This window comes from Bos javanicus, chromosome 3, assembly GCF_032452875.1.
Source record: "Bos javanicus breed banteng chromosome 3, ARS-OSU_banteng_1.0, whole genome shotgun sequence".
Classification (NCBI taxonomy): Eukaryota; Metazoa; Chordata; class Mammalia; order Artiodactyla; family Bovidae; genus Bos; species Bos javanicus.
Window position 1 is genome coordinate 69,182,243 of NC_083870.1, and position 13,633 is coordinate 69,195,875.

The 13,633-nt window shown below is 36.8% G+C and overlaps 1 protein-coding gene across 1 annotated transcript in view; it reads right to left on the reverse strand.

Annotated features, from left to right (window-relative positions):
* Positions 1-1,411: 1,411 nt before the first annotated feature.
* The window catches only part of MSH4 (mutS homolog 4), a 106,177-nt gene continuing 93,955 nt past the window's right edge, over positions 1,412-13,633 (reverse strand). Inside the window, exons 19-20 of the mRNA XM_061411557.1 lie at positions 7,206-7,294; positions 1,412-4,193 (exon numbers count right to left, since the gene is read on the reverse strand). Coding sequence (XP_061267541.1) covers positions 4,002-4,193; positions 7,206-7,294 — 281 coding nt within the window. The 3' untranslated portion in view covers positions 1,412-4,001. The remainder of the gene's footprint in view (positions 4,194-7,205; positions 7,295-13,633) is intronic.

The window sequence follows — 13,633 nt, forward strand, 5'->3', positions numbered from 1 at the left end:
CTTCACATAGTAATCTTATAAGGGCCAATCATATAGGGGCCCACCCTTCTCCAGTATGATCTCATCTTAACTAACTACATTTAAGATGATCCTATTTCCAAATAAGGTCATATTCTGAGGTGTAGGGGGTTAGGATTTAATGCTTCTTTTTCAAAAAGACACACTTCAACCAATAACACCTTTCCCTCACTAAAAAATCAGATAAGTCATGAATCATTAATCTGGTTAATCAGCACAAAATCTCAATATCTTTCAAATCAATGTTTTCTCTACTCCATCATCTCCATTCTCCTCCTTTACGCGCGCACACACACACACACACACACACAACCTGTTCTCGCTCCATTCTCACTGTTCTGTCTCCTTTACACACACACACACACACACACCTGTTCTCCATTCTCACTGTCACACACACAACACACCGTTCTCACTCCATTCTCACTGTTTCCACTCTTAATCATCAATTCTCTTCTGCACTACTTAAAAGTTTCTTAAACTCTTTCATCTGCTTGGTTTCAGCCACACATCTCCAAACCATTTATGCTATCACCCAGACGATCTTTCAAAAGGAAAATCTAATCATGTTATTCCTCTACTACCACCATCCTCTTCTACTCATCCTCTTCTACTCTACTTTTGTCATCTAAAGGAGAAACTATATAAAGCACCTTCTTCAACCTTTTGCCACTCTCATATGCACTCTATCCCCCAGATAAACCAAACTGCTTCTGGTGTCACATCTTTTTGCTTTTACACATGGTGATCCTTAACTAAAATGCTCTCTGTTCCTGAGCACTTGACGTATTTTACTACTCTTAAACTCCCTTGAACCACAAAGAATTGCAAACATTTTTTGGTGCTATTACCCTTCTTATTTTCCTCTACTATTGTACTTATCACATGGTATTCCAACCCGTCTAAGTTTGCTTTTTTCTCTTAACTACACCTGAAGTCTACCTCAAGGTCAGACATCTTTTGTGCACCTAGCACACAGCATGTTGTCTGTTCCATAGTAAATATTATTGAACTAGATTTTTCAGTAGTTTTTTTCTTTTTACAGTAAGACTTACTCTGAAACTTTCGCTTGAAGGGAAACATTTAACATGTTACCAAGAGCCACTAAAAAGCAGCTAAAAAATAATTTTGGAAAAAAGAGTTTTAAAAATCACTGCTTGTGAAAGAATGATCAGAATAACTTTAAAATATCTTAAATACATTACTCATTGCACATCTATTAGAATGGCTAATATTTTTTAAAAAGCTGACAAGTGCTAAAGAATATGTAGGACAACTGAACCTCTCATACATGGTTGACAAGAACGCAAAATGGTATAAACCCTCTTGGAAAGAGTTTAGCAGCTTCTCTTGAAGTTAAATATATACTTACAATATGACAGAGCCAGTCCACTAAATTAAGTAAATTTTAATAAATTAAAACTTAACACTCACACAAAAATCTGTATCCAAATGTTCATAACAGCTTTATTTGAAATCGTCAAAAACAAAATGCCTAAATGTCCTTCAGTGAGTGAGTGAATAAACCATGGTACATATTCAATACAAACAATGGAATACCAGCTAGCAATGGATAAATTCTAAAGTACATGATGCTCAGTAAAATAAGCCAGTCTCTAAAGGTCACATGCTACCTAATTGGTAAAAACAAAATTATAGGGAAGAAATCCTTAACCATTCCCAGTGAAGACAGAGGTCAGGGAAGAATTTGGCCACAAAGGGCCAGTACTGAGGGATCATCTGGTAGTGACTGAACTGTTCTGCATCTCAATTGTGGTAGTGGTAGTGGTTCCACAAATCCATAAACGTGCCAAAATTCATCAAATTATAGACTTAAATGAAAATTTAATTTTACTAGATGTAAATTTAAAAATAAACAAATACATGTATTACTTCCCAGGCATGAGGGTTAGCTGCCTTTTTCCTCTACTCCCATGTACCTTAGCCCTAGACCTGAGAAAGATTAATTTATGTGAGGAGAAAGGTGGAGCAGACTAAAAAAATGGCTTTGAGGTAGATTATCAAGGAGTTTGCTACAACATTATGAATATTTATCTTAAAAGACTGGATTATGAGATAACAATCTATAATTTTAGAGAAAGACAAAGGTGAAGAGGTATTAAAGAGAGCAAATAGACCTGAAAATTAAAGAATGGATCGTCTCCCTACCTTTCACCTCTGTCCTATAGCACCATGACTTAATAATTCTATCTTCATCTGACTTGCTTTTTCATGTGCTTCTGCTACACACAAAATGATTGAAGAAAAAGCAATTTAATTTTAAGAAGATATAAATCCATTTTTATTTCAGTACTTCAAATCTAAAATAAAAGGGATTAATCAGCTGGCTACAGTTTTCACATCAAAAGCTCTAAACGATGAACAATTTCTTAAAAGTCTGGTGGAATTTAATTTGGCATTAAATGTAAAGGGGAGCTAATACATCTGAGGAAATGATATCTAGCATATTTAGTATTTTGCACTTGTCTCTGCTGCCTGCTTTTCTTCCACAGCCCTGCTCCCCTTCTGACTTTTATTGCTTCCTCCTTTTCTTCCCTGCCCTCCTAAACAGTGTATGATGCCCTTTAGTTCCTCAATGCCTCCTAGAAACTTGCCACAAGTCTAAATTATCTACCTGCTTTTAGGAATGACCACACAAAATACAATTCATCTCAAAGGCTGTGAATTAAAATGTGGTTATAAAATTCAAATACTGTGGAGCTCTATTTATAAAACACGATAATAGGAAATATAAGTAGTCTAATAGGACATTTAACATATATCTAATGTAAGTCTATGGGGTTGCACAGAGTCAGACAAGACTGAAGTGACTTAGCAGCAGCAGCAGTAATGTAAGTACTAACACTAATTTACAGTAATTAAAAAAAAAAAAAAGAATGTGTGTCTTTCAGATTATAACTTTTCAGTATACTTGGCTACTAATATGTACTTAGAATACCGAGAGTTGAATAAAGTCAAAATTATTACATTTTGTAAAATAAAATATGCATATATTAACAAAAATACTTTAAAATTATTTAATAATTTCCCCATTGTTAGGCCTTTGGGTTGAGATTATGTGACTAAGTCTTTTACTGAGATGGAACTGCAGAAATAAGGTGTTTGAGAAGCTCTTTGCAGTTACTGAATAACTGACAGTTTTCCATTTTCTTCTGTCCATTTATAGAATAAACTTTGGGTAAACTCTAAGAGGTGCTGTGAGCCACATGCCTGTGCAAAAACAGTTCTACATAATGTTTCCTTGTGAATCAACAATTAAGGCAAACATATCAATATTATCTTTCTGCTGCCTTGGTTACTCACCTAAAAAAGATGGTCAAAAATGAAAATTTGGAAAAGGGAAGGGGTTGGTGAGTAGAAAACAGAACACCTGGCTATTAGGTAACTACTCCTTCCAGAAACACTCTCTGCATTATGAAACACCATTTGCTGAATTTCAACCTTTAGAACTATACTGAATGCCAAAATGAATACTTTAAAACTCTCAATGCTATTCTAACAAACTTCAGATGTATCCAGTGTTGGAATTTGATGGCATTAATTAAGAAATTATTGAATCATAGTAAGAATGTAAAAGAAATATTGGTTCCAAATAAGAGTATAAAAGAAAACCTCACCTAAGTTTCCAGGCCCACAAAGAAAGATTTCTTTTAGCTAAACTATATACGATAACATGTGAAACCATAACTTATAACATGAAGTTTCATAAATGAAAAAAGTGTCACATTAGATTTTTTCTAACATAAAAATCAGTTCTTTAAATAGTTCTCATTTCTTTCTTAAGTTATATATCAAACATTTTCTTATACAGAATATATGGACGATAATGCTGATGTTAATACAATGTAATTTTCAATTAAAATATAAAATTTAGCAAATATTTTCTTTTGCTCACAGGAAAAATGAATTCTAGGTTTCTCATATTAAGACATTATTTCATTAGTATAAGATGTGAATTATTACTATTCTTCAGTCTTTTCTGAATCTTGTTCAGCCCTGGGAAAATCTACTTCATACTTCTTTTTGAGATTACTTAAATATGTTCGTAAACTGTCTGGATCCAATTGAGAGTTTCGAGCAGTTTGAACAAGTCTAGTAGCTAGATGGTACACAGCTCTCTGTCTTTCCATCTCAGGAGCACTCCTTTGGTTTTGCTGTTATTGAAAAAAATATAGATAAAAATTAAAATATGATTCTTATTTTGGCAATATTCTATCTCCTTTCATAGAAATAATTCAATGGCTAACCAATATTTTTGGATAAGTCAGTCCCATCCAACTAGCAAATAATATACCAGAAAAAATAAATATTGTTTTGGAGAATAAAATTTCTCATGAGTATTTACGACTTTATGACAGATCCTAATCCTTGAAAACCATTTTTCAATGAAAAAAATCTGCTAAATGGTTCAAGTTTCTCAATACAACACCAAAATGTAATAGAAAATCCACTAGAATTATGTCCTACAAGCACTTTATCATTGAAAAGTTATGGGAAAATAACATTCTGCTAATTACTATGCAGTGTTCATAATTTTAAATGTCACTCAGAGTACTACTCTGCTATCTCCTACTTTAGTTCCCCAGCAGATAAACTGGTGGACAGAATGGGTCATCAGTAAACTGTCCCTCAATAGGGTTCATATATAGAAATTGCTAGAGTCTAAAAGAAAATACTGCTTCAGGGATAAATTACATTTTTTAAAATAAGCAACACAAATAGCTAGTTAAAATTATGCCTTAATTCTTAACAAATTATACTTAAGGATACCCAAGAAATAATGCTTAAAATGGGACTCTTCTAATACTTTGGAGGACCTTTGGATATTCAGTCCTTGAATACCTCCCTTCAGGGTTGGGAGTACCACTAGAAAATTCTTCATTCCCTTTTTTGCCTGAGCTAGATAGAGGAATCAGCATTTTTTCAATCTTTTTATGTAAAGACTTAGTTTCCATCCTCTAAGGGAAATACAATCCTTTCAACTCCTTCTAAATAGCCATGAATTTTAGGTAGCCAGGAACTCCTTCTCTCTCTTACTGTCACTATAGAAAAACTGCATACAATTCCATGAGATAGAACATTGATCCATCCATCTATCTGATATACTGACTGATCAACTATCCATTTATCATTTAAACAACAATTATAGCTATTATTATCTATATTCCAGATCCCATAAATTGTATTTACGACTACAGGGGATACAAAATGTCATCCTGACATGACAATGGAACTCAAAAAGCTCAGTCTTACAGTGAAATATACATGTTTACAAGCAATTGATTAATCATGGGAAGTTCCATAAGGGAGATACAAAATTGTTCAGAGGAAAGAAAGTTCACTTCCAGCTTGGGTCAAGAAAGCCTTCAAAAGGATGGAGTATGGGTAGCCATTCCTTTCTCTAGGTGATCTTTCCAACCCAGAGACCGAACCCAGGTCTCCTACATTACAGGCAGTTTTTTACTGTCTGGGCCACCAGGGAAGCCCCATTTAATATGAATCTTGATGGACAGAAGAGCCTCAAAGGAAAGATATTCCAGATGGAGGAAACAGAGAAAGCAAACATATTAAAAAATGTGGTACACAAATCAGGTCAAAATGATGAAACGACAAGTAACTCAATGTGGCAGAAAGGTAGAAAAGGAAAGGAACCTACTGAGATATAATTAAGAAGAAGAATTCATAGACTCTTAAGCATCCATGGGAGATGTGAAAGTGAAGAGAAGAAAAGGTTTTTCAAAAGATGAGAAATTTAATTTTGGACCTATTGAAGAGAAAATGTAAGTTAAGGTTTTAAGAAGAAATATGGAGAAAAATATACAGATTGAGTCAAAAAGAAATGAAAATGGAGGCTGAGGAAAGGATGAGAATCACCAAGAGTACAGAATTCTAAACAAAGAAATGGTAAAATCTTAGGAATACTTCTATTTGGTAGATGGAATAATAGAAAGCACCAGTGAAGAAGGGAAAGAAGTAATCACCAAAGAAGTAGAAGAATGAGAATTACTCAGTAAAATATTCAGCTAAAGAGAGGTTATATTAATTTTCAGTGGATAAAATTAGCCTGTCTTCAATATATGTTGAGCAGCATCAGGAAATCTAAAAACTGGAAGACTACTGGAGAGGTTGCCCATAATTGGAATTTGGCAAGAAGAACTGTGAAGAACTAGGTAATAAGAGGCTCTTCAGAACTGGACCACTACCAAAATCACTGGTGAAAAATTCCAATGGAATAACTAGGCAAGTAAAGTCATAAGAGCAGTTGAGGTCAAAAGACTGATGAATGTAAAAAAACAAACAAACCAAAAAAACTGAAGGCAGGTTAAGAAAGGGTAAAAGATAAAAGAAAGGTTAATACTGAAGAAAATTTATACTGCACCTACTTTAGTTTACTGAACAGGATGGATTCTTAAAACAATATAAAGCAACCTGATGCAACAACAACAACAAAAAAGATTTCCAAATTTTCAGTTACCAGATATAAATTCAGTGTTGGATCTACTTCTTTCTAGCAAATCACTTAATCTCTGTGAACCTCAGCTGTAAAAATGTAAGTAAAAATGATAACTTTATTATTTATCTTTAATTAAACCTAACTACTTCATGAAAAGTTATGAGGCTTATATATGATAATGGATACAAGAGCTTTGAAAACTATTTTAAAAGATATGAAATGTTGTGCATAGTGTTTCTTTTTTTTTTTCTTTTGGCTGTGCCAAATCTTAATTGCAGCATGTGGAATCTTCAGTGTGGCATGATGGGATCTAGTTCCCTGACTAGGGATCAAGCCCAGGCCCCTACATTGAGAGCGTGGAGCCTTAACCACTGGACCACCAGAGAAGTACTTTGATTTTTATTTTTAATGCTTATTTAAAGAGATTTCTTTTCTTATCATAAAGTCAGTGTAGCAATAAGTACTAGATGAACTGAACTGTTTAACTTTTGTTTCCTATCTTATTAGTAGATTTTCTAGGGACAGTTATAATACATCAAACCAAAAAAGTTTTGAGAAGTAAAAAGGATTTCCTTTATTTAGGAAATAGGTTTTGTTTTAAATGTTTTAATTATTACTTATTATATATTTAGATCCAAGACCATAATAAGCATGTATACTACAAGTCTTTTCTTAATTTGAAAAATAATTCTTATTGCTAAAATTTCCTTACCAAAATCTGTCTGGTAATTTGAGTTGTGATGTCTTTGGCATCCAAGACAATTGATGGTGGAAGTGATGACACCTCTGCAGCTTTTAATCCTAAAATTATAAACAATGGGACTTCAGTATTATTACTTGTAGTTTTGCTATGTTTGTTTTAATCAGTATTAATCGTTTCTTCACAGATTTAAACTTCCTTTCTTAGGCATTTAAGAACCACTTACTTCTTAAAATTATGTTTTTCCAAGTTCTGGGTGACAACTTACCAATTATTAGATTTAATTACTTGCTAAGACATGTAAGACAAATTAGAATATCAATTACCTCTCAAGATACCTCTGAGACAGAAAATATGAAAGGGAAAGGAAAAAGGTAATTAGAAAATCAGATAATAGTAATAACATTGAAATTCCAACTACAAATTCAGTTGGTTTATAAGTCAATGGACATAATGGGTTTTGCAGAATAGAAGAAAGTGTAGTCACAGATAACCTGTGTATTCATATATTTAGTAGATTAATGAGAGAGGGATTTCTCAGAAGTCATAACAGTAGGTGACTACTCCATGGAAATTCAAATACCAGTAATATTCTCATGCTCTTAGATTTTTATTGTATCAGTGTCTCACAGATTTTCTACTTTATGCTAATAGTTTATTTATTGCTTTAGAGGCAATAGAAGCAACATCAACATTTATTTAAAAGTTACTAACTGCTAGGCACTGTGCTAGACAGTTCATATTTGATAATTCATCTAATCCTCACAAATCCACACATATCACCATTTAATAGATAAAGCTGAGGCTTATAAAGATTAAACATCTAATACAAATTAAGTTATACATTTGATTTTGATTTTCCCATTTCAAATAGCAAAGGAAAGATGCTTTTTTTTTTTACTCTCACAAAGAACAGTCATAGCTAAAATAATTTTGGGAAATTTATCTGTAAAAGTCCACTTTGTGGGTCGTCTGCATAGCAGCTCGATAGTGGGGCTAATGGCAACTTTCTCAAAGCAGACTTATGCCATATGCCACGCCTCCCAGGTCTGCTGTAGCCAGAGCCCTTGTCCCTGTGGCAGGTCACTGCTGTCCTATTCTTCCACAGCAGACACTCAAACATTCAAAAAGCAGGTCTGGCTCAGTTTCTTGTGAGGTTGCTGCTCCTTTCCCTGGGTTCTGGTGCATACAAGGTTTGTTCACTCCCTCTGAGTCTCTCTGGTGAGTCTGAGATTTGATTTTAAAACATGATTGCATCCCTCCTATCGTCTTGTTGGAGCTTCTACTTTGCCCTTGGACACAGGATATGTTTTTTTGGTGGATCCAACATTCTCCTACAGATGGTTGTTCAGCAACTAGTCGCACTTTCGGTGTACTCGGAGGAAAAGATGAGCGCAGTTCTTTCCACTCCACTATCTTCAGTTCAGTACAGTTCAGTCGCTCAGTCATGTCCGACTCTTTGCAACACCATGAACTGCAGCACACCAGGCCTCCCTGTCCATCATGAACTCCCGGAACCTACCCAAACGCATGTCCACTGAGTCGGTGATGCCATCCAACCATCTCATCCTCTATCATCCCCTTCTCCTCCTGCCCTCAATCTTTCCCAGCATCAGGGTCTTTTCAAATAAGTCAGCTCTTTGCATCAGGTGCCAAAGTATTGGAGTTTCAGCTTCAGCATCAGTCCTTCTAGTGAACACCCAGGACTGATTTCCTTTAGGATGGACTGGTTGGATCTCCTTGCAGTCCAAGGGACTCTCAAGAGTCTTCTCCAACACCACAGTTCAAAAGCATCAATTCTTCAGTACTCAGCTTTCTTCACAGTCCAACTCTCACATCCATACATGACTACTGGAAAAACCATAGCCTTGACTAGACAGACCTGTGTTGACAAAGTAATGTCTCTGCTTTTCTTTTTTTTTTAATTTATTTATTTTAATTGGAGGCTAATTACTTTACAATATTGTATGGGTTTTGCCATACATCAATATGAATCTGCCACAGGTATACACGTGTTCCCCATCCTGAACCCCCTCCCACCTCCCTCCCCATACCATCCCTCTGGGTCATCCCAGTGCACCAGCCCCAAGCATCCTGTATCATGCATTGAACCTGGACTGGCAATTCGTTTCATATATGATATTATACATGTTTCAATGCCATTCTCCCAAATCATCCCACCCTCTCCCTCTCCCACAGAGTTCAAAAGACTGTTCTATACATCTGTGTCTCTTTTGCTGTCTTACATACAGGGTTATCGTTACCATCTTTCTAAATTCCATATATATGCGTTAGTATACTGTATTGGTGTTTTCTTTCTGGCTTACTTCACTCTGTATAATAGGCTCCAGTTTCATCCACCTCATTAGAACTGATTCAAATGTATTCTTTTTAATGGCTGAGTAATACTCCATTGTGTATATGTACCACAGCTTTCTTATCCGTTCAATGTCTCTGCTTTTTAATATGCTGTCTGTGTTGGCCATACGTTCCTTCTAAGGAGTAAGTGTCTTTCAATTTCATGGCTGAAATAACCATCTGCAGTGATTTTGGAGCCCAAAAAAATAAAGTCAGCCACTGTTTCTACTGTTTCCCCATCTATATGCCATGAAGTGATGGGACCGAATGCCATGATCTTAGCTTTCTGAATGTTGAGCTTTAAGTCAACTTTTTCACTCTCCTCTTTCACTTTTATCAAGACGCTCTTTAGTTCTTCACTGTCTGCCATAAGGGTGGTGTCATCTGCATATTTGAGGTTACTGATATTTCTCCCAGCAATCTTGATTCCAGCTTGTGCTTCATCCAGCCCAGCGTTTCTCATGATATACTCTGTCACTATCTTAGATTTAGATTATACCAAAGAAGTTCTTGTACTGTTGCACAGTTCTAGGGCTCACAACAGATTTCCCAACCTGGGAACCTGGAAAAGGGCCTGAGAACCCTGAGGGAATTTGACTTTGAAGGGATTTGATAACAAAACTTCCAAAGGACTGGGGAAACAGACTCTTCGAGGGCACAACAAAACCTTGTGTACACCAGGACCTAGGAGACAGGAGCAGTGACCCCACAAGAGGCTGAACCAGACTTGCCTGTGAGTGTCCAGAAGTCTCTGATGTAGGTGTGGGTTGACAGTGGCCTGCCAAGGGTCAGGAGCACTGACCACAACAGTCCTGGGAGCTGCATTGTACTGGGGTAAGTCCTTTGAAGGAGGTCACCATTACCACCATTACTGCTGCAATAGTTTGGCCTGACGCCAAACTACAGGGAGGGACCACAACCACACCACATCAGCAGAAAATTGGATTAAAGATGTACTGAGGATGGTCCCACCCATCAGAGCAAGACCCAGTTTTCCACACAGGGGGTCCCTCCCATCAGGAAGTTTCCATAAACCTCTTATCCTCATCCATCAGAGGGCAGATAGAATGAAAACCACAATCACAGGAAACTAACCAAACTGGTCACATGGATCACAGACTTGTCTAACTCAATGAAACTATGAGCCATACTGTGTAGAGCCACTCAAAACAGACAGGTCATGCTGGGGAGTTCTGATAAAATGTGGTCCACTGGAGAAGGGAACAGCAAACCATTTAAGCATTCTTGCCTTCACACCCCATGAACAGTATGAAAAGGCAAATATATGATACTGAAAGATGAACTCCCCAGGTCAGTAGGGCCCAATATGGTACTGGAGAAGTGAGAAATAGCTCCAGAAGGAATAAAGAGGCTGAGTCAAAACAGAAACAACACCCAGTTGTGGGTGTGTCTAGTGGTGAAAGTAAGTCTAATGCTGTAAAGAACAATATTGCTTAGGAATCTGCAATGTTAGGTCTGTGTTTCCAGGTAAATTGGAAGTGGTCAAACAGGAGCTGGCAAGAGTGAACATCGACATTTTAGCAATCAGTGAACTAAAATGTAGTGGAAAGGGTGAATTTAATTCAGATGAACATTACATCTAGTACCGTGGTGAAGAATCCCTTAGAAGAAATAGAGTAGCCCTCATAGTCAACAAGAGTCCAAAATGCAGTACTAGGGTGCAATCTTAAAAATGACAGAATGATCTCTGTTCATTTCCAAGGCAAATCATTCAATATCACAGTAATCCAAGTCTTTGCCCCAACCACTAATGCCAAGGAAGCTGAAGTTGAGTAGTTCCATGAAGACCTACAAGACCTTCTAGAACTAACACCCAAAAAAGATGTCCTTTTCATTATAGGGGACTAGAATGCAAAAGTAGGAAGTCAAGAGATACCTGGGTAACAGGCAAGTTTGGCCTTGGAGTACAAAATGAAGCAGGGCAAAGGTTAACAGAGTTTTGCTAATAGAAAGCTGGTCATAGCAAACACCCTCTTCCAACAAAACAAGAGACGACTCTACACATGAAAATCACCAGATGATCAATACCAAAATCAGACTGATTATATTCTTTGTCGCTGAAGATGGAGAAGCTCCATACAGTTAGAAAAAACAAGACCAGGAGCTGACTGTGGCTCAGATCATGAATTCTTTATTGCAAAATTCAGAGTTAAATTGAAGATAGTAGGGAAAAATCACTAACCATTTGAGTATGACCTAAATGAAATCCCTTACAATTATACAGTGGAAGTGACAAACAGATTCAAAGGATTAGATCTGGTAGACAGATAGCCTGAAGAACATTATATAGGAGGTGGTGATCAAAACCATTCCCAAGAAAAAGAAATGCTAAAAGGCAAAATGGTTGTCTGAGGATGTTTTACAAATAGCTGAGAAAAGAAGAGAAGTGAAAAGCAAAGGAGAAAAGGAAAGATATAAACATCTGAATGCAGAGTTCCAAAGAATAGCAAGGAGAGATTAGAAAGCCTTCCTCAGTGATCAATGCAAAGAAATAGAGGAAAACGACAGAATGGGAAAGACTAGAGATCTCTTTAAGAAAATGAGAGATACCAAGGGTGCATTTTGTGCAAAGATAGGCACAATAAAGGACAGAAATGGTATGGACCTAACAGAAGCAGACGATATTAAGAAAAGGTGGCAAAAATACATAAAAAACTACACAAAAAAGATCTTAATGACCCAGATAACCACAATGGTGTGATCACTCACCTAGAGGAAGCATGTTGGAGTGCGAAGCCAAGTGGGCCTTAGGAAGCATCACTACAAACAAAGCTAGTGGAGGTGATGGAATTACAGCTGAGCTATTTCAAATCCTGAAAGATGATGCTGTGAGAGTGCTGTACTCAATATGCCAGCAAATTTGGAAAACTCAGCAGGGGCCATAAGACTGGAAAAGGTCAGTTTTCCTTCCAATCCCAAAGAAGGGCAGTGCCAAAGAATGTTCAAACTACAACACAATTGCACTCATCTCACATGCTAGCAAAGTAATGCTCAAAATTCTCCAAGTTAGGTTTCAACAGTACGTGAACCAGGAACTTCCAGATGTTCAAGTTGGATTTAGAAAAGGCAGAGGAACCAGAGATCACACTGCCAAGATCCACTAGATGATAGAAAAAGCAAGAGAATTCCACAAAAACATCAACTTCTGCTTCATTGACCAGGCTAAAATCTTTGTGTGGATCACCACAAACTGTGGAAAATTCTGAAAGATATGGGAATACCAGACCACCTTACATGCCTCCTGAGAAATCTGTATGCAGGTCAAGAAGCAGCAGTTAGAACCAGACATGGAACAACGGACTGGTTCCAAATTGGGAAAGGAGTACATAGAAGCTGTATATTGTCTCCCTGCTTATTTAACTTTTATGCAGAGTAAATCACATGAAATGCTGGGCTAGATAAAGCAAAAGCTGGAATCAAGATCGCCAGAAGAAATAGCAATAACCTCAGATATGCAGATGACACACCCTAGTGGAAGAAAGTTGAGAGGAACTAAAGACCGTCTTGATGACAGATAAAGACGAGAGTGAAAAAGCTGGCTTAAAATTCAACATTCAGAAAACGAAAATCATGGCATCTGGTCACATCATTTCTTGGCAAATAGATGGGGAAACAATGGGAACAGTGAGAGACTTTATTTTCTTGGGCTCCAAAATCACTGCAGATGGGGACAGAAGCCATGAAATTAAAATACATTTGCTCCTTGGAAGAAAAGCTATGACAAACCTAGACAGTATGTTAAAAAGCAGAAACATTATTTTGCCAACAAAGGTCTGTATAGTCAAAGCTATGGTTTTTCAGTAGTCATGTATGAATGTGAGAGTTGGACCATAAAGGCTGAGCACCAAAGAATTAATATTTTTGAACTGTGGTGTTGGAAAAGACTGATAGTTCCCTGGACTGCAAGGATATCAAACCGGTCAATCCTAAAGGAAATCAATCCCGAATATTCATTGGAAGGACTAATGCTGAAGCTGAAGCTCCAATACTTTGGCCACCTGATGAGAAGAGCCAACTCACTAGAAAAGACCCTGATGCTAGGAAAGACTGAAGGCAGGAGG